At 41.5% G+C, this 21,791-nt stretch overlaps 2 protein-coding genes across 2 annotated transcripts; one reads left to right on the top strand and one right to left on the bottom strand.

The window, feature by feature from the left end:
• The first annotated feature begins 200 nt into the window (after positions 1–200).
• On the top strand, positions 201–3,481 carry LOC115057115 (gastrula zinc finger protein XlCGF53.1-like). Its single transcript, XM_029523969.1, has 3 exons — positions 201–259; positions 1,057–1,419; positions 1,907–3,481. The coding sequence occupies exons 2-3, from the start codon at positions 1,089–1,091 to the stop codon at positions 2,809–2,811; spliced, it is 1,236 nt and encodes a 411-aa protein (XP_029379829.1). The 5' UTR covers positions 201–259; positions 1,057–1,088; the 3' UTR covers positions 2,812–3,481.
• Positions 3,482–4,058: 577 nt separating this feature from the next.
• Positions 4,059–19,070, bottom strand: nectin4b (nectin cell adhesion molecule 4b). Its single transcript, XM_029523968.1, has 11 exons — positions 19,018–19,070; positions 15,584–15,784; positions 14,872–15,039; positions 12,647–12,928; positions 10,939–11,056; positions 8,758–8,909; positions 8,285–8,450; positions 7,968–8,043; positions 7,607–7,666; positions 6,700–6,900; positions 4,059–5,591 (listed from the first exon to the last, which is right to left on the bottom strand). The coding sequence occupies exons 1-11, from the start codon at positions 19,055–19,057 to the stop codon at positions 5,307–5,309; spliced, it is 1,749 nt and encodes a 582-aa protein (XP_029379828.1). The 5' UTR covers positions 19,058–19,070; the 3' UTR covers positions 4,059–5,306.
• Between the last annotated feature and the right edge of the window lie 2,721 nt (positions 19,071–21,791).

The following is a 21,791-nucleotide window of genomic DNA, read 5'->3' as shown; positions in this document are numbered from 1 at the left end:
TTATTAAACACGGACCGTTGGCAGTTTGCTGCAAATAATATTACGTGCTAAAGTTTAGGAGGAAAGTTGTGAAAGCGTGTTTATGGCGGCTTCCATTACTAACATGCACCTTGTCGGCCACTCCCTTATCTCAGCCCTATTGTGAGTAGAAGCCAGCATCCCATCACATGACTAATATCACTGTTATTCGGTGAGGTTAAGCCATACTTGTACTCACCAAATTCCAGGGGTGTGGTGCGTTTGATTCAGCAATATACACGTAAGTTGCTAAGTTTCCTTGCTTTGTAACTACTGTTCTTAATGTGTGGAAATAAGAGAATGCAATTATCCTGATGATTTATTTAACCTATTTGAGGAAAAGTAAACCTAAACTCGACTGCACTATTTCGCAACAGCACTGAAGTCTTTCCTTGTGGATTTGTACGAAGTTATTCTGTGTATGTGAATAATTAGCATAGGTTAAAGGTAAAACATATAATGACTTTATAGACTCTTTGAGTCTAACCTCTTAAATGTGATTGTATTTAGCACATGTAAACAGTAAAGGTATTACTTTTTGTTGCTCTAGACAACTACGCATGACAATTATCACACTTCGTTTCTTTATTTTTCTGAACACACAAGTTATTTACCCTTTTGGGCAATTAACATAAGTACGTGCAGCCCTCATCTGGCAGTCGGCAATAACAAATAAATAAGGAAACGATACAAATTTTCACGTTAAGAAACTACATATTTTTTTAAACATCCTGCACAGCTGCTCTTTTACATATTTATGCATAATATATGACTAATATGTCGCGGCTGAGAAAGTGTGTCCCTTCCCGACCACCGTAGATCCACCGTCACGTGACCTCGCCTGTTTCCTGTTCTATCACACTTCCATGTTGTTTTATTTATTTTATTTTTTTTATTTTCCCGACCTTAAACAGCAACGCTAATGTAAACCACGGCGTTGAAAGGGAAGCTGCTGTGTTGTTTTTTTTTCTCGGCACATACAGAGACTATTTTATTTTTATTTTTATTTTTAATTATTTTCATTATTATTCGCCGCAGCCAGCGAAGGAGCCAAATCGGCCGGAGGCAACATGGCCAACTGCGCGGCTTTCCAGAGCAAGCTAACCTCGATCATGGAGAAGCTAGCCAAGGCGGCCGTGGTGGAGATCGGCAGGCTTTGGGAGGACGGCTTCGCCCTCGTCCAGGTCGAGCTCCGCCGGAGGGAGAACGAAATCGAAGCCCTGAACTCGAAGTTAACGCTGATGGAAAACGAGCGACTGTCGATCCTGTTTCATACTCAAACTACAAATCTGACTCCATCATCATCATCATCATCATCATCATCCTCCTCCTCATCGTCATCGTCGTCTTCTTCTTCCAAGAAGGAGCAACAGAGCAAGCTGCTGCCGCCCACCGGTGATGGTAAGGACCCCCGATAAATAGACTTTTCTGCATCCAAAAGGAATATTCTCAGGTTCAATAAAAGGCTTTCACACAAGCATACAACTACATCAAGGTGCGTTATCTTATTTATGCTTTCCAGTCAGTCAGGGAATGGCTGTTGCCTTCAACATGACAGGAAAGAGTGTAAAAATACAATTTGACTTTGCCTTGTTTTCTTCCACCATTAATTCAAAGAGAGAGTCAGTTTTTTTTTATATGACAGAAAAACACTTCAACATTTTATGTTTGAGAAGCTGGAAAGAACAATTATTCAAGTTTGCTTGAAAATGTATGTCAAAATTGTATTAGACTGCCAAAAGAGCTTTAAAAATGTTGTTCAAAATGCATTGGTCTTGATAAGTAACATGTTAATATCATTCAGCATCAAAAAGATGGTTCCTCAGTTTTAAAGTGAACTTGTCTCACGTTGATGACTATTAAAAAGTCACCTGCTCTGTTGTTACAGGACCTATCATAGATTCAGTTCGGAATTTACGCTCCGATCCAAGCGTCACAGAAAAGGTGGATACTTCAGCAAACTGCACGCCACCACCCTCTACGACAGAGGAGAAACAGTGTGAGCAGCTAAAGTCTGACTATTCTGAGAGGGATGACATGGACGATGATAACTTAATAGTCAAGCTGGAGGATGAGGACGATGTCCAGATTGTGGAGCAGATCAAGGACTCTGATCACAGCGTAAATGATGGAGCGTGTCAAAACGACATGGATCCCAACCCCCCGGCTGAGGAGATCCTGGAAGAACAAGAGACCGAGCAGTGGATGTCGGTTTCGGTGGGCGACAGCAACACTGTTGACAGCACGGACTGCATTTTTGAAGTAAAGCAGCTGACGCAAAATCAGGACTCTGAAATCCTGCTCATACAAAATGCCTTGGACATTTTTGACAATTCAGCAGAGACAGCACAGTCTGACAGGTTTATGAGAGATAATGGACAAGGTGCATCCAGCAAAACAAGGGCTTCTTTGACTTTTTGCCAAGCTCAGCCAAGTCAGCCCGTAGAAGCAATAAATCACCCAGAGGGAGGATTGTCGTTCAGACTCCTGCCAGAAAAACGGCCACAAACTAAAAACATGTCAGCCTTTAATCCAGACAACCGATTGTTTCTCTTAAATGACCCAGAGTTTCATAAAACTATAGCAAATCACCGCATAAAGGAGAAATGGTTCATCTGTCCTTTCTGCGGTAAAAGCTTTGATCGCGTCAGCCATCTCGAGATTCACCGGCGAATTCACACGGGAGAGAAACCATACACATGCGACATATGTGGCAAGTGTTTTTCTCAGAGGAGTAACCTTCGCACTCACCAGCGAACTCACAAAGAGGTTCTATTGCAAAATGCAGTTTGAGTTAGCAGGTTTTAGAAGAATGTGGCGAAGTAGGAATATTTCTGTAGAATTTATGTCTAGATTAACTAACAAATTTCTTTTGTCGACCGAAAAGTCATGTAGCTGACTAATTTTACTGTGTTTTTAAAATCCTAACTTTGTCATAGCTCCGATTGTAAAAATTAAATTTGTTACTTGTGAACTGTTTGTAAATCCAGCCAGGACAGAGATTTATATAAACGTGCTGAGGTATCCAGCCCCATGGACAAATTTGGAAATTGACTTCTCAAGTTTGTTCTTTGGTATCTGGCTGATGGACGTGAGTTGTTGTGTATAAGAAAAGAGTTCAAATCTCTGTAAATGATCACTTAAGATCCTCTGGTATCCATTATTATTATTATTACAATTTTACAATTTTCAGTTTCTAAATATGCAAAAATAGCAATTGTCTAAAAATGTAAAGATAGAAGTGAGATGAATGAGAAATGGACAAAAACATAACAGCCCCACTTAGAATATTCAACTAACTTCACCACAGTCATTACTCAATGACCTGAATTGTGTGGTTTGTGTCTCTTTTGTTGAAGCGTGGAGCAAAGAAGTCACTAAACTTTCTTTAGTTGGAATTTTAAGAATGAAATGCTATGCATTTCTCATTCTTAGTTAGTAAGGAAGCTCTCGAACAAAAAAAGAAAACTTCTTGAACGTTGACATTCTCCAGTAACTTCCTCTAAGACACTTCCAAGAGATCCCAACGAGGCTCAATAGTAGACTTGGTCTTCTGGTGTGGCCATCCTGGTTCACCATCTGTTGTGAGTTTGACAATTGGGGAAATGCACTGTTTACTTTTCTGATATCCTTTAATACCACCTCTGTCTATAGATTGTATAATGTAAAGACACCAATTTCAACTAGCAGCTAGCTTAGCATAAGCTAGTTCTGTAACAACAGTAATAATATTCTCCTACCAGCAGAGGTAAAACTCACTAGCCTTAAATTTACTATCAACGTGAGCGAGGTTTTAACTTCTTATTTAATTTTTTTTGCATGAAAGAAAAAGAAATTTACCAAACTCTTAAACCGATTAATTTGTTCTGAAATTACTGAATTTATCATCCCATCAAACAGTGAAACTCTGAAACTGCCCCCCCCCCCCCACTTGTACCGACAATCTCAATTATATCAGCTCTTACTGAGCTAATCAGGAACATGAGGGTTCAGACAACGAGAAACCAGGAAATCACCAGAGTCAAATTCAGCAGCTGTGATGAGTCTCTTGTTGTCTTTTATCCTCACAGGAAGTGAAACAAGCTTAATCATCCTAGGTTTCAATAAAGAACTATTACAATGTTTGTAAAACTGCATATGTGCTTTCATGACTAAACATTTCATTATTTACACGTCAGTTTTTGTTTTTTCAAATTTCATAGAAAACACTGGATGGATAGAAAAGAATTTCTACAGATACATTTGCCAACAGCGGACTGGCAGCAGTCTGCCATACACAATAATGTTTTCCAGTTGTCCTGCGCGTTAATCTCCTCAGCGCTGTCAGTGGTGGTCCTAAACCGTCACTGGCAGATGATCCCTGAATACCATGATCAGTAGAGACTAGCTGCAACACCAAACCACCGCTGGGTGTGGATGGGGTTCAAACCTGGTCTTGGAGGCAACTTGTTTTGTTTTATATTCAGGTCCTCGCAGTAACAGTTTCTTTTAATCTTCTTTAGTTTCAGGTTACGATTCTAAACATCAGCGTAACCGTACAATAACTCTTTATCCTTTCCTCATATATATAGATATATGTATACATATATAAAATTGATAAATGTACAAATTCACCGGTACATCCGCACAGAACTTTAAGATGGACACGACTCATTGTGACTGTTCATCTTGTCCTCTTGAATGTTTCTAATGTAAACACAGTAGCATGAGAGAGACTGCATTTGTTGATATGAGCCTTTGCATTTAGCTGCACGTCACCAGAAGCGTTGGATGCACAAATCCAGTAAACACTGTAACAGGAACCTCGTTTCCTTGCATTTTCAAGAAGATCATTAGTTTTCATTTCAAAGCCATTCTGGTCTGTGAACAGTGGAAATTGTTTGATTCTCTGTTTCCTCAAAAATAATTAGGATTAAAAATCTCCAGATGAGTTCTTGGTCCATGACTTGCTGGGGACTTTCTCTGTGTTACATTAATCATTTAATCTCCCTGTTCATCTTTTCATTTCCTTTTATCACTCCAACAGAGGAGTGATAAAAGGAAATGGCATAAAATGACCACAAATTAATATTAAAAAAAAAAAACAAACTCCCAAATTATCATAGCATCACAGGATAAAAGATCAAAGTTTTGCAACCCAGAGGTAAAAAAAAAACTTAGCATCGGGGAGTGCCTGAGGCAAATCCCCCATCGCAGTCAATATGTACACAACAAACATCCCGGAAACAAAGAACAAGGTTTGTGAATGCAGGAATGCAGACGGACATTCCCTCCTCACGTGAAGCCGTCTAGATAATCTGTCCTCTGGAGTTCAGCAGAATGGCGTTGGAGTGTGGTCTCGGTCTGAGGACCCCGTTACTGTAGTAAAAGTGATTTGTGAGCGCCTCTGAGATCTGGAAGGAGCTGCTGCTGTTGTCCTCCTCGTGTCCCTGTTCTGCCGGCCGGGTGGGGGGCCAGTCCACTTCATGAGCAGAGTCTCCTTCCCTGAGGTGGCCGAGGTCTGGCTCTCTGGGCCCGCCGCCATCCTCCTGCTGGGCCTTCAGGGGAACCAGGGACGAAGGAAGACCCGAATCCTGACAAAACCCAGAAAGAAGTCAGACTTTTCTGATAAAACACAATCAATCATTCAATTGTGTAGATAAAGACACCTGTGTTGCATACACAGATTTTCAGGGTCACAATACGAAAATCCTTTCTTGAACTAAAAATGGTTTTGGTTGAAAAATGAATGCATGAATAAAAGAGCGTCCCATATCACACACAAAACACACACCACCACAGCTGATAAGGGGTGAGAATTACACAAGGGCGACGTGCACAGTTGCAATTATTCCCCAGAAATGTTAAGCAACATGTTAGTCAATGATTCAGCTGTTTAAGAGGAAGGAAACATAAAACCATTTCAAGGTGTGGGGTTTTTTGTATTTTTTTAAATTGTTGAGAATTTTCTTATAGAGATATTGTGCAGGGAAATATGCGGTTCAAAAGTTGATTGAAAGTTGATCATCTTAAATGACAGAGCTGTTTGACAGAAAATATTGGAAGTATTCAAAATAGATACTACCCTTGTCTTTTTCAGAGGTCATTTTTCCGAGTGGCTAAAACATGTTTTTCTTGCTGAGCCTGCTGCTCAGGTAACCCACTTTCTGTACAGGTGCTCGTGCGTGTTTCTCCAAACTGAGAGTCCATCAACTGACTGACTGTGTATAAAATCCTCACACAGTCTCACGTTCACTGAATGGGTGCTGAAGTCAGAGTTGGTTTGAAGGTGTATTAAAGTTTGAACAAGAATTATTGGAAATATTGTAATATCAATTTCAGTCGTATTGGTTGTTTTCATTTTCCTAAAATATAAAAATGATGCAACATATATATTAATTTACAACTGGAGAATATGATTTGCAAACAATGCACAACGATGTGACAAATTTTTCCTTTAACAAACGAACTGGATTATTTTATGATTAATTGTGTATCTCTGGTTTGTACATGAATTGGAGGAATCATTTATTATAACAACATATAGAGGCAGGTTGTGTTTCCAGTTTTTTTTTTTTTTTGGTTTATGGTCCTTTGTTCTGTCTGATAAATCCCTCATTAAGTAAAATATGAGACCGTGTGAAACATTACAGACGAAACCAAAAACATTTGGGCCAAACCCTTTCAGATGGCGACACATACCAGCGACATGTTGCTGCTCTTCAGGTACGACTCCACCCTCTTCCTGCGCTCCTCCTTCTCTCTGTCCATCTCTGCCCCCCGCAGACACTCCCTGTCTTCGTGCCAAATGACCGGACGTCCCAGCTCGTCCAACTCCACCCCCCCTGGAGGACCCCACTTCCCACCCAGAGTGGACTGGCTGCCTTTGTAGGCGGATCGCTCCTGCAGGTGGGGAGGTGGCATTCAACAGTCACAACACTCACAACAACCCAAACAATGGGAATGCAAATTTAGCAGAGGCAGAGACATTCAAACTGTATATCTGATTGTTGAGGGGGAACGACTTTATGTTAATTTATATCATATATAATTAGCTGGGAGAAGATAAAAGAAGCCCAATGAGGAGGAGATTTGCTGTTTTGCTTGAAGAACAATGATTGAAAGTTGATTAATATTTTAGTTTTAGCTCTAAATGATGATGCCATGTTAATTAAAAACTTCAGTGGCTGACAGTAGGAGTGGTTGTTATGATGTTATATGTTATGTTACGCACACATTTGTTCTTGTTATTTTGACATCAGTATATATCAGGATGCAGCACATTTCCTGAAATTAACTTACAAACTTGTTTCTGCTTTTGACTAATGCAGGAAATGAAACACAAATTACGATACTTAAAGACACTGGCCTAACAGAGCTGGAGATTTTAAGGTGAGATATAATTTATAGTCCGTTATATGATGCGAGACAATGCAACCTTTCAATAGGGTTAGGGATAGGGATGTTACTTATTATCAATGTACTGAAAGTTTTTCTTATATGTATAAAATAAAAGTGTGAGTGCATCAGATCTTTGGACCTTCCTCCTCCTCTCATTGATATTCTTCTGTCTGTATAAACTAAAGATGGATCCCAGTCAGAAACTCACCAGAGACATTTGGCTGTTTTTCATTCTGCTGTCGACTCTGAGCAGAGCGTAATCTTCAGCCTGGAGAGAAAGTCGGAGAAAGTTACTGGAGATGAAACGTGGAAGATGAAGAAGATAAATAATCACCCTGAGGGAGATATTAATGACACCGTGTGTGTTTCTGAGCGCTGCGTGCTGTTTGTTTGAAGCTGCAGCAGCCTGTAATCATCGGCCTCCACTGCAGACAGAGCGGCCCAAAAGCCAGCAGCTCCACCCCAGCTAAACCTGGCCACGGACGGGTGTGTCAACCTGCTTTTTGTTCTCAACGCAACTGTGTTTGTGTGTTCATTTACTCATTTTTTGTTTTTGTTTTTTTTTTTACCTGCACTCTGGGGTCTGTGCTAACAGAGTTCAGTCTCCTGAAGGAGGCTTGTCTGGAGAGGCTGTTAATTTCCTCCCTGGGAAAAAAAAAAAGACAGCACATTGGGAGGATTTACAGAACAATAGTGAGTCTGAAAATTGAATTTCAGAAATTAGGTCATCGTGTGTAAACGGTTTTAAATGCAGTTTACACATAAACATTCACAGTTGAGTTCTCATGTCAGTTAAAGCGAATAAACATCTTTGATTCTCTGTATCATAAACATCTTCTACAATTTGGACTTCATGGATCCTTAAAGAAGATGCGAGTCAGCTCACGTCTTTTCACTAAGCTCCATCTCAAGCTTTTTGTTTCGGTGCCGATGGTAACGGTTCACCAGCAGGACGATGATGATCAGGACCATGACCAGAGCTCCTGCTGAAGCACCGATGATAATCAGCAGCAGGTTATCCTCCGAGGAGTCGCCCGTTCGAGGAGATGTCTCTGACAGGAGGATGGAAACACATCAGTGTTGATTCATCTCTCTCTCTCTCTTTCTTACACACAGACACAAAAATATAACCAAATCTTTCAAGCAGTAATCCTGATGGGGTTGGATGACATTTGTTCCTGCCCTCCATCCATCCACCCATCACAAGGGGGCGGCAAATTTCAACAATAAGTTTAGTGCTTTGTTTTAATTTTTAAAAATCTATCTTTATCACCATCTCATCCATTTCTTATAATTTCCTTTAAAAAAAAACAAAAAAAACAGAAGCATCTGGTCGCCATCTTCAGCACCTCCACCTACCTGTTAGTGTCAGTAAATACTCTGTTTTTCCAACTCCCACATTGTTCCTGACCACACACCCGTAGACCCCACTGTCATTCGTGCGGAGGGCCCGCCCAAAAAAAAGCTTTCCTCCAACCGCAGACACCCCGTCTGGGAGAGCTCCTCCCCTCCTGTGGACAACCAGAAGAGAAATGTCACTGATAATCCAGAGATGTGTGACACAAATGTAAAACACACAGAAACCGGTGACTCACTGCTCAGAACGACAGCCGTGACTCATTCATGCGAATGAATTAATCAAATTCATAAAGTCCAACCTGCATATTGAAGAATTCATGACACACATGGATATCTACTGACACCTGCTATTTGGCAACAACTGGGCTGTGTTACGGAAGTGATTCAGCCTAAACAGCTACTACGTAGGATCAGGGTCACCGCAGTGTGTAACCACCAATTTGTATTCACCTGAACCAAAACCTACAACTGCCCATTCATCCGAATAGATTACACAAATGCTAGGTTTGGGGGATTGAGGCAGCTCCCATCTGAGCAACTGAAGGCATCACAGGCCTCATAATGGAGAGCCGGTTTCTGATCGGGCCCACTGGGAGGGGTCACCCACCCACCCCTCTGGGTTTTGTGGCTCTTGAGCAGCTGCTTTAAGCCCCCCCCTGAACTAAATCCGGCTCAGATTTCGTTTCTCAAAACCCCACCTAGCTTCTCTAACCAGCCTTTTACACTTGAGCCACAGGTGGAGATTTGCATCTGACACTGGATAGATGGTAGAAAATGATAAGGTGGGGAGTCCGGCCTCGGCAACCAAATCAGCTTTGTTGGCACACAAAAAGTTGCTGATTGAATCTTTGCCATTGCATCTCTCTCATTATAATGACAAAGAATTTGCAATCTTGCGTGTGTAAAATTATGTAGAGCAGTAAGTTCAACCTTAAAATAATACTTTGATATTTTGAGATGATTCTCCCTTTGTTGCTGAAATTATTTTTTTTAAACAGGGTATTAATCAATGTGGTGCTGTTAGGTGGATTCATTTTTATTTATGGACTGACCCTTGGTGTCTGTCTCATTCTGTGTTTTAGATTATCCTTCATAATATACCCTTTAAATTTAATAGGTCTATCAAAAAAAAAAAAAAAAAGACAACCCTTTGATTACTCAGAGAGTTTATCTGTGGCACAAACATGTTTTTTTTCCTGTTTTTCTTTTCATCATAAGAAAAGAAAAGCCTAGATGGCATTTGCATCACTTAGACATTTCTTCATCTTCATCTTTAGATCTCAAAGGAACAGACCGATAGTTTGGGAAAAGCCCGCTGACTCTTATTGCATTAGTGGGATGGGAGGACTGATGCAGTTTCTACACCTCCTCTGTGAGCTTTCGGGGAGCTGAAATGTAATTGTACAGATGTGAGTGCGGTTTTGCTTCCAAATGCTCAAAAACAAAGTGATGACATATGGCATCTTTAAGTAAAAAAAAAAAAAAAAAACCTCTCTGTAGAAACAACGGTTGCGTCCACCAACATTTCCGTCAACGGACACGCCAAAGGGTCTGTGGCTCTGAAAGGGTTTAATCCAGGCTAATCCTAATATTTCAAGACTGTCTCATGGCTGAAATATTCTTCAGTCAGCAACACGGCATTCGATCATTGTGTGCACAGTCGTAGCTGTTATGGCTGGTACAGTATCTCTAATTAAAGTGCAGACCCTGTGTTTTACCAGGCATTACAGTGATATTTAAAGCATGGCACTATGATTAAGTGCTTAGCATGTGTCTCCTGCTCTTCCTCGTGCAGCTCGCTCCCTCCCTCGTGTGAAAATGTTCTCCCACCCTCCCTTTATCACCTCGACTTGCACAACGCGACACCGCAGCTTTTATTCCGTGATGAATCGAGCGAGAAGAGAAAGGCGCCCTGCTTTAGGATTCCAGAGCACTTCTTTGTTGTGCAGGGTTGTGTGTGTGCATGTTAGAGGGGGCTTATGTGTGTTTTCAGTCACAATCCAGTGCCATGTGAAGAGCGATTCAGCAGCATAGATAGTATTACAGTGGGGCGAATTAACATGTAATTGTCACAGTCTTGCTGGTAGCCAGACAGAGTTAAACCCCTTGATGCTGTGTGTGTGTGTGTGTGTGTGTGTGTGTGAGCGAGCAGCAGCAGACAGGCTGATGACGGTACGGTACCATGTCCAGGTGACGTTCTGAGGTTTGGGGTATCCCCCGCTCTCACACACCAGCTCAGCTTTCTCCATTCCCACATACCAGTCTCCTGGGGAAGCAGAAATGGTGGCATCTGGGGGGACTGACACAGAAAACACAAAATATGAATACACACACACACACACACACACACACACACACACACACACACACAGCAGCACTGATTATTAAGAAAACCTGTCCTAACAGCATTTTTACAGATGTAGAGCATCATTTAAATCATTCTGTCTGTATGAGATGCTGCTGCTGTAACGCTACAATTTCCTTTTATGGATTAATAAAGCATCTCGAAATGAATTGAAATTTGAACACAGCAGATTAAACTGGTTTTGTATATTTAAAAGCAAAACCGATCAGGTATGTTTTGGGTTAACTCTTATGTCTGAATTTGACACCGTCTTTCTGTTTGAATTGACACTCCGGGTATCGTTGTTGCTTGCGCAACAAGAAGTGAATTTGCTGCACACCTTTTAATACCATAAATATAAATCTTGGGATGTGTCTATCGATGATAACCCAGATTAGATTAAACCAAATCGACCAAAGTCCTACCTCTAACTGTGGGCATGTCAAACTCTTTCTTAGCAAAAGATCCAACCTGCCAATATTGTCTGATGTTGAGTCTACTGCCACCCACCTATTTTCAGAAGGTTAGCCTGTGAAAGCACCAGCTGCAGGGTATGTAGAGGGAAATAATGGCATTGGTTGGATTTGACATTAGTGGGAAGAACTGAAGCGTTGAAGGTTGAACTGATCATGCTGTTTACTGAGTCCTCAGAAATACACAACTTCTCTAAGTGTGTGCAGTGCGTTCACACTGGAGAGGGATGAACTCAAAAACCGTTTCTGCTGCAAGCATTTTGAGATTTTTTCAGAGAAAACACAGCTGCAGCCAACAACATTAATGCTAGTTGTGTTGCATTCAGGTGATTTTGTACATACCAACTCATTGGCACGAAGGTCCTCACTGACACACCCAAATCAAACAGCTATTAGTCACGCTTTGTTTTTCTCATGCTACATCAATGGTTACTCAGTGATACACGGTAACTAGAACTCAAATTGTAATTTCAGATGACGACAGGAAACATTCAAAAGCAGACAGAGTAGACACATGGTAATGCCAGCATTGTGTATCTGTATCTGAGTGTGAGCTTCCCACTGCCCCAAAAAAAAAAAAAAAAAAAAAAAAAAAAACAGTGGAAGAAAAGATAAGTTGGTGGTGATCAAGTGTTAAATCCCATCATGATGTCTCCAGTTTGTACCAACATCACCATCTTTCTTTTTTTAAACCAAAATAAGAAGAGAAGGGTCTTTAAAACTAAACAAAACATAATGCTGTATTGAAACTAAAAACTGAGGCCATAAAGTCAGTAAGAAAACAGTCACTGAGCTAATAAATCAAGAAGTAGGACCATTTTCCCCTAGAATTCAATACAATCGGACTCCTTAACCAGAGTTGGTTTTATGGTCACTCCGTGGTGTCGACCATGTAATGTGTTCACACACTTATAAATGAATTCATTCAGCTGCACTGTTGTCACGAAATGCAGCGTAAAAAGGAAAGGAGGGAGATTTTAAACTGCAGGTGTTGATACCACTCAGGACGGAATTAGCACACGGCTGATGTGAAATAATCTACTTCCTCCCCATCATCATCAGCTGTACTCACACTGAACCACCAGGAGGTTTGAGATCCTGCGTGGCCCGTCCAGGCCCGGGTGCCACACTAAACAGTCCAGCTTCTTCCCGTTCATGCCGCGCAAAGGGTGCAGGGAGTAGTGGCTGGACACGGAGCCCCCGCCCTCGCTGGTGCGGTTCTGGGACTGGCCCGGCAGGTCGGTGTCCCAGGATAGACGGGGAAGCGGGCGGCCCACGGCTCGGCAGGTGGCGGCCACACGGAACGACTGGCCCTCCTCCAGGATCACAGGGTCCAGGCTTGAGATGGGTAAACCTAACAGAAGACGGGGGGCATTAGGAGGTTTAGGATCAAGGGGGTTTCTGGTGCTTTAAGGTATTAAAGACTTAACGTTAGTTTCTGCCAATCTATTAAAAATGATGACCTGGACATTTTATAGAATTCACATAACCTATAATTGAGGGTAATTATAGCATTGGGATTTAATTAATACTTTCCACAGCCCGCTCAAAGCTAATTTGTCTTTGCCTCATATTATCTTAAGTGACTGTAATTAGATCCATTAAAACCAGGATTTCATTCAATGCTTTTCTGTGTTTGAGACGTGAACGCACGCCACAGCAACAAGGTCCTCGAGATCTGGTAGGAATCAGTTTAAAAAGAAATCTCAAAGACCTGAAACTCCCTTGAGCACAAAGAAAACCATAATCAAGAAAACACGGCTCCTCTGGGATCTAACTGCCAACTCTGAGACAAACGATGGAGAACAACAGCGAAACTGACACAAGCTGCATTTCAAAAGAAAAACAGCAGCTCAATTACACAACAGTTGTTTTGCGAATGTTGTGTAATTCATGTTTGTGAATGTCATTTGTGATATTTTTGCATGAATGGATTTGTTTAGTTTTCTCTGTCACTGCGCGGCTTGACACCACTGCAAAAAAAAAAAAAAAAAAAAAGCTGCACTAAATTAAAAGACAAATTCAGCGTCTTTGCAGTTTGCAATTCAGACTTTCAGTTTGCAGCATCTCAGTGAAAAATAAAAAAATCCTGACGCACACAAAACCTGAAGAAAACTGACGATGATAGCACAAAAACAGTGATATGATGTGAATATGAATGAATGTGTCACCCTCAGCTTTCATTAAACAGTAAAACCTCTCCAGCTTGAGTTAACTGTTCTCTAACTGAGATAAACAGGGACTTAATATATTATCATAATCCAGGTCAGTTATTAAAACTGCGTCAAATATGTGTTTTCTGTTTAAGAGACATTACAACTGAACGTCGTTGAAGAAAAGTTCTAAGATCTACTGATGCCTTTGAAATTATGGGTCATGGATCCATGTGAATATTCAGCGGGCTGCGGTTGAATGTTTTTGAGGGCCATAAACGCTGTCACAGCTGTTACTGCTGTACATTTCTGAATGAGATGTGTTGGGACAGACTGAATGAGCCGTCGCTGCTCTTGTGGTGATATCAGGGCAGAATCATTCATTCAGCTCTCACTGCCCGTCTCATTAATCATTACAGGTGACGAATGCATTTCAGTTCTGGTTAAAGTTTAAGTTAAAAACTTTTCCTCCCATCAGTGTTTGCTTTACAGCGTCAGCTCCACGCATTTCTCAGCACATCGACACCACCCACAGATGGAGTCACCATCAGTGAAGAGCATCAGAACAACATACACCCACATCTTTGTCTCTTTCATTGTGACGCCACAGTTGAAAAGCTTCCTATTTAAAGTTTGATGTGTGCAATTCTCTCCATCCTTTAAAGATTTTTACTGATATAAATTGAAATGTCTAAAAATCGAAGTTTAATATGGAACTTAAATCTCTGTATCACAAACTCAGACAACGCAGGTTAACACCTTTTGGAAACATCATTTTTTCTTTCACGGAGGCAGATTGTGTGGGAAAATTGTACGTTTTCTTTTTTTGATGTCATCTCAAATTAGCCTTTTTAGCAATTTTCTTTTGGAATGAAATAGTTCCTCAAAGAAAAATAAAAAGGAAATTATGATATTATGTTGCTAAACGTATTCTCTTTTCGCTTTCATCCACTAAAGCCTTTGATAGGCCATCAGTGAAAGTGTTTGTGGCCACGTTGGCAGAACCTCTGAATTCCCTCAGTTGGCAGCCGGTCTACTTCCACGAAGATGATTCTGGTTTAAATATCATTACGGCAGCTCTGATGGGATTAGGGAAGTGTGAAAGAGAAGACAGAAGAGCAAGAAAGGGGAGGATGATTCTTACTCCAGACGGTGAGGATGATGCTCATCTCAAAGTTTCCGTTGGGGAAGGTGGAGATGTGGCAGGTGTATGTGCCTTCGTCCGACACCTCCGTGCTGGGGATGAGCAGAGCCGAGTTCTCCGTCGGGCTGCTGCTCTCGAACTTCACCCGTCCGGAGTAACGACCAAACTCTGGGAACAGAACACAGAGAGTCCAGTCCAACTGTCATCCCTCAGAGAGCTCAAACTGATTTAACAAAATCTTTTTCTCCACGTTTTAACCATTAACGCCACGATAAGGAAAACATAAGATTACACATCACACTCTGCAGACAAATAATCCAGATGCACGGTGCAGCATCCTGTATTCTCCTGTATGCTCTCACCTCCAAGCAAATGTTTCATTTTCATGCATTTCTTTATATCAGTCCCTCTTTTTTTTGCCCACTCAAGAATCATAGAAAAATGGCTGAAGTTGCTGACACGGAGGAACTTTGAATGTTAAATAAGGAAGAATTAAAGAAAAGTCGGGTCTGACAGACATTGACTGTTAAACCAACCCACCAAAATTTACAAATCTGCAAAAACACCAGTGAAACATTGTGTGGTTTACCTCCAGGTTATTGTATCCTATCAGAGTGATTCATTTATACAACTGTACTGCAACACTTAATGCCAATCACACCACAAAAAAGGAAATAGTTGAATAGTGTTTCCGGTATGACCACCAGCTCACCCGTGTGGCCGTCCGTGAAGTGGGCCGTGATGATCTGTTCCTTGTTGCCCTCCGGAAGCTCCTTGGCCCAGGTGACCTGCACCACCCTCTCGCCCTTCTCCGGCTGGTAGCGACAGGGAAGCCTGGTCTGCGTCTCTGACAGGGAGCGCAGCGAGGTGTCGGGTGTGGGCGGCTCCACGAAGTTGCTCTGCACAAACACCACTGGGGAGAAAAGGAAAAGGAAAGATTAAATGCTCCTTCGATGAATCCTCCAGTCTGAAAATAGGACAACAAACTCTCGGTTAAGAAATCAGATTTGGAGGAGAAGGTGGAGCTGAGGAGGACTGACGGGAGGATCAGGTCTGTTTATTGTATCAGAGGATCTCCTCCTGAAATGCATACCCATATTTTATGGTCTAGACGGAGACCACTAAATCACAAAGACAACGCTTTGGGGGCTATTAAATCAAGTGAGAAGCGGGGCCATTTTCCCATAGATTCCAATACCAAAAGATAACCCTTTACTGGTTCTTCAAAGAAGAAAAATAGCTTGATGCAGTAGCTCAAAATACACAGACAAAGAAGAAAGAGGAAAGCAACACAATTTCTTTGTTGCAACACACAGACGTAGAAAACACACTTCAAGGTCACTGTTTACCTGCAGACAGCCGCCTCCCCACCAACCTGCTTCTCTGTTGACATGCAGACACAAAGACCGTATGGCAGGACGAGGGATTTGAACACAGGATGTTCACACTCAGAGGAGACACGGCTAAAAAAAACCCCTGAACAATAGCGCTTTTATGGGAGTTAATGCTTTTTATGAAAGCAGAAAGGTCTCCCTGTTCGGTAACCGGTCTGCTGTCAAAGAGCTGACGTGACGCAGGCCAAGGAGTGACACAAGTGTGTCAATTCAATTGTGCAGTCTGTGTGTTGTTCCTACATGGGTCCCCCCCCCCCCCGGCCTCCTACAGCAGAAACACACAGAGGGTGTGAAGGCGATGTGAATGGTTGTTTGTGTCTGTGTGTCGAGACTGCACTACATCAATGAGTGTGTTGTTGCTGTTTTCGTCGTTGAAAAGAAAAAAAGAATGTGCAAGCCAATATATGTATATCAATTATTCATATTCAGTTATTCGTTCTCTAACAAGCTTCATTTTTATACACGACTCTTTGTGCTGTGTCTGCATGTCGTGTTTGACTGACTCTTAGCTTTCTGTTTGTTTTCTGGTAAGTAGTTAAATAGACTTTGTTCTATGTCCAATTAAAACCAACACAAGCCAGCTGAATCCAGCATTGTGTGATTTGTTTCCTCTTGTGATTGGTTGTGTTTGCACACATATTTCATTTAAAAAAATATGGACATCAAAGGCAGCAAATCAGTTTTTGTCTTGTCCCTAACTGTCCCAGTAGCACGCAGCACTCAGCTGTTTTTTTTTTTATTTTATGTCTTAATCTTTATTGAACTAGGAAAACTTCATTGAGATGAAAACCCAGTGACCAGCAGTCCATTAGCAGACAAACCAAAGGGACATAAATACCTTAAGAAATAAAGTAAAGGTAGCAAATATTTCACTCAGTACAGCAAAATCATAATATAAGTCAGACCGAGCATCGATCACCAGATGAGGCTTCCTCCAAGTCATTGAACTGATTAATGGAGGTCAGTGTGGAGGGGCGGGCCTCTCATACCAGTGATAATGAGCCGTGAGTGCCATCAGAGAAATTCTAACTATTCATCCGTCCGGGCTGTTTCAATGACTTCGCTTCTCCTCACATCGAGGTGAAAGTCGGCATCATCAAAAGACAAAGTGAGTGAAAGAGGCGTGAGAGAGCAAACCAAACATTAGTCCTTTGATTTTTGGGGTTAACGCGTTTCTTCCCCCCCCACAATGGTTACTGATTCACAAGCTTTATTAATGATTACAGAGAAGCCGATATAGGACACAAGCTGCGTGAGATAAAAATCCCACGCAGGCAGAACAAGGACACCTCAACAGGAGCGTGACAAAGTGTGGATGGGAAACAAGTTTCTTTTACAAACACAGAAGGTTTCAACTCAGGCAACAAAGAGCTCCAGTGTTGGAGACTTTAAATGTGAGCGAGAGAGAAAAAGACACCAAGAGGGGGGGAGACCTTTGGTCGGTTTTACAGACTGAACCGAAAGACAGAGAGAAAAGAGAAAAGAGTTAAACACACACTCCACACAGTTGGACAAACATGAATTCACCTGAATTTCCCAAAGCTGCTAATCAAGTTTTTCCTGCTCACTCAAGGTGGCAGAGAACATATCACACCTTTGGCTGCAGGTAAAATCCGTACAGACATATTAGCTCTTTGTTTTTGTCTTTCACTGTTGTTGTTTCTTAATTGCAGCAGTAATGTGCTCCAGTTTGGCCCCAGACAAATAATTAAAAAAAAAAAAAAAAAAGACAAAACAAAGAAAGAAACAAAAACAAACTAACAGAATTAGTCACAAAACAGGAAGTTGCTAGTTGTGCAATAAGTTCTGATTCATGTTTACTAAAAGTAAGAATGCGCCGGAGCTGCATTCTGGTGATGCTCCTGCCTTTCGCCGCATCTGCAGGCACAGACAGGTCGATCGCTTGGCCAAAGGTCTGTGGATATCCCAACATTACACCCACAGGTGACTGCTCAATGGTCTGCGGCCTCTAACGCCTGGCTTTCCCACCACGTTTTTGAACTAAGGGTCAGGGGCTCGCTGCAGGTTTGCAGGATGGAGGCCTGCGGTCGTCCCGAGCGCGTTCGATGGGTTCGAGGTCGGGGCTCTTCATGAACCGGAGCCATGTGCACCAGGCGTCAATACAAAGTGAAACAAGAGACTCTATTAAAGCTTCCCAACCCTTTTTAGGCATTCTGTTGCTCTTTTGTTTATCGTGGTTTTAGCTGAGTGCCATTTGAGACCAAGTCTCTCAATATTTGACAAGAAAAGAGCAAATCTGAGAAGAAAATCTCAACAAAAAAAAAAGATCTTTCCCAACAGCCAGGTTGGGAAACAGTCATCTAAAATCCTCGTGTACTATTGCAGACAGCACGATCCAAACAGGTGTCCAGACACTTTTTCTGTAATATCATGAATGAGGCATCCCTGATACGCTCTCCTGTGGATAAACAAAACTTTAGGCCATATTACGGCGACCAAAGTTCATCTGGCTCACTTCTGAATACAACAATTATCAAAAACACACAGGAGCATTTAAAATACCCAAAGGTCACAATTCAGGCTGTCACACTGACATTATTGTGTGTTTACAGCAAGCATGACTGATGGTTGTGTGTTCTAAGTTAGACACTGGAGGAGTGTGTGTTATCAGACTCACTCTAAATCTATCAAGTTTACATTTTTGAAATTTGGTCTGAGCCATGAACCCAAAGTTTGATTTGTGAAGCAGCAGCAGGAATTTGTTTTAATACAACTGTGTCATAAAACTCACCAGTGAGAAACATCAGTGCCAGACTCTCCACCAGCTCCATCTTTGGTCCCCACCCCCCCACCCGCCCCCTCCCCCTAAAAAAATAAAATAAAATAAAATAAAAAAGGGGTCAGATCTGCTTCCTTCCTTCTGCCTGGAGGAGTTAGCAGCCTTTTGATATCGATGTGTGTGTCAGCTGTGGCCTCACACACTCAGGGGCCCCTCGGCGGGGCTGGATGCTGCTCAGGTCCGCTGAGGAACCGCATTAACTTCATCATCCACGAAAAGTCCACGTCATCAGAGGGGTGATTACAAAAACAATTCAAAAAATACAACAAACACAAAACAATCCAGCAGGAAGACTGAGGGTTATATTTAGAGGAAATAAAGGAAGCCCAAACGGAGGTGCTGTCGGCGTGTCTGCACCGAGAAGCTCTAACACACAGGTCGGCCTTTCTACACCTGTCTGCTTTGGCTCCTCCCACATTGGCAAACAGGACACGCCCACAACACATGTGCCATTCAGGTGCTGCCGAATAAAGTCAGACATGTGTGACTCTTGTGAGAAAACATGCCATACTGTATCTTGTGAGACAACAAACAGCATTGAAGTGACACAACAGTTTTTATTGTTGTGGATAAAAATTTTCCTCTTTAAAAATGAAAATCACAACATTCATCCATATTGTGTTCCAAGAGAGACATCAGCTGGTGATCTTGATAGATAAACTAATGATCATTTCTAAACGATCTAATAATTTATGAAACACTAAAGTAGAATTTCCCAGGAGGATTTGAACGAAGCCGGATTTATCTGATTCAGTTTTTCCAAAAGGAGCAGACAGGAAGACTGCTGTTGTTCCAGCTGCTGATATATTAAATAGCTGATGTTCCGTGGCAATCAGTGACAATAATAATAATAATAATAATAATAATAAGAGAGATGCATGTATGTAAAGGTTAACTTATTAAAATAATGTAAATAATTGTAAATATAAACTCAGCATCAGGTCCAACACAAGTCAGAAAAACTTAATATGAAAGTTTGAAAGAGTCAACTTGTTTTCGTGTCCTCCATCTTTTCTTTAGACAGCAAACTGTTTGTCTTTTTGGATGATGTCGTACGTGTCGTTAGCGGGACAGTGCAGACCCTGCAGAAAACACACACACACACACACAAGAGCTGATATAAATATACATGTCTATTAAACAACACTGAGTCTAAATGTGATTTTCCTTTTGGTAGTTAGTTTTCTCTGACAGCTAAAAGTCACAGCCCCCCCCCCCCCCCCCCCTTTTTTTTTTTTTATCATTGGGTGACACGTTTCTATCATGTACCATTCAAAATGTATTTTTAAACATTTCAATAAACAGTCTCACCGCATAGATGTTTCCCTCAGATGAGTGCTTCTGTGGGATGGAAACAGTTCAGACAAACGTTCAGGAAACCTTTAACAGCAGCTGACGCTCAAAAAAACGTGACTGATCTGAAATATCTAGTGTTGAAAAAGCCACAGAGGCTCAGATGATTGAAATTTTATCTGATATTCTGATTTTAAGAGTAAATTCGAAACCAATTTTAAAGTACCACACAGTAACAGGATGTAGAATCTGCTCAATTTCTTTAGTGTGAACGTGGTGGAAAGTGTGAGAGTGCCGTGTATCAACATGGCCGGTCAGGGGTCAGCTCGAATTAACAGGAAATGATGACAGGAGTAAGGTTCAAAGCAGAACTACAGCATTACAACAGATTAAACCATTCTAATCTTTAAAGCTACATCTCTAAATGTCTCAAGCAGTCATTGCTTCATGCTGGTTTTTTCACATTGTGGTCTTTGAATGTCTTTAATTTTACCTCATGTTTCTTGAGGGTTGAAGACATCTGTCAAAGGTGAATCAGAAATATTTCACACGTCAGTGACAGTTTGTTCAACACAACGAACATAAAAGCTGAATTTAATCGTCTGGAGACGTGAAGAGGAAGTTCAGAGTTATTTAAAGCAGGCAAACCTGTATTTTTATAAGCGGATAGAATCTTTTCAGGACTTTTTCCACCCAAAGTACAAAGAAACTTTAATCTACAGCTGAATTATTTTTGTGACAGTGCAGCGTGTTGTTCCTGATGGTCTTACCCTCAGTCGGCAGTATAAGACTGTGAGGATGATGCCGTACAGGATGAGGACCCCATCCAGGATGAAACATAAGGACATGTCTCCAGCGGCCTCTGCACACAGACAACACATCACCGCCTAACTTTCATCTCCAACATCAAGACGCCCGACAGCGTAAAGCTACAGGCCATCAAGAGAGGTGACATTTACTGATTCTGAAGGTGAAGGTGAGACGGTGGCGGCGCTCAGGTCGTCTTACCGGGACGGTATGCAGACGAGGTGGACAGTCTGTGTTGCTGCTCGCTTGATGGTGAAATTGATTGTATATAAAAGAAACACTTTCTGAAGCGAGTTCAGAGAACAGCAAAGAGGAAATGAGTGGCTCTCTGTCCGTTTTAAAGCTGTGAAACCACGCGGCCACCACATAGCCATCCTCCTTCACTGAAGTTCCTCTGAAACTCTTTTGAAAAAAAAAAAAAACAAAAAAAAAAAAAAAAACAACTTCTCTTTGTGAACCAATTCGGCTTTATGTCAGCTTTTCTATCAGACTTATGGGAACAGAAACTTTGAAACAGAAAGCACAATCTGTGACAGACATAGCAAAGTATATTTATAGACCCCCAAAGGAAAAAAAAAAAAAAAAAAAGATAAGAGAAAAAAAATCAGAGTCACAAAGAGGAATTA

This window comes from Echeneis naucrates, chromosome 17, assembly GCF_900963305.1.
Source record: "Echeneis naucrates chromosome 17, fEcheNa1.1, whole genome shotgun sequence".
NCBI lineage: Eukaryota > Metazoa > Chordata > Actinopteri > Carangiformes > Echeneidae > Echeneis > Echeneis naucrates.
This window is presented reverse-complemented; position numbering and strand designations above follow the sequence as displayed.

What these genes read in the sequence shown, in the direction of transcription:
- LOC115057115 (XM_029523969.1), top strand. Translation starts at nt 1,089, where the DNA reads ATGGCCAACTGCGCGGCTTTCCAGAGCAAGCTAACCTCGATCATGGAG. An exon ending in GCTGCCGCCCACCGGTGATG is followed by an intron (nt 1,420 to 1,906) that starts GTAAGGACCCCC and finishes CTGTTGTTACAG; the next exon opens with GACCTATCATAGATTCAGTT.
- nectin4b (XM_029523968.1), bottom strand. Translation starts at nt 19,057, where the DNA reads ATGGAGCTGGTGGAGAGTCTGGCACTGATGTTTCTCACTG. An exon ending in ATGGAGCTTAGTGAAAAGAC is followed by an intron (nt 8,044 to 8,284) that starts GTGAGCTGACTC and finishes TTTTTTTCCCAG; the next exon opens with GGAGGAAATTAACAGCCTCT. An exon ending in AAAACAGCCAAATGTCTCTG is followed by an intron (nt 6,901 to 7,606) that starts GTGAGTTTCTGA and finishes CCCCACCTGCAG; the next exon opens with GAGCGATCCGCCTACAAAGG.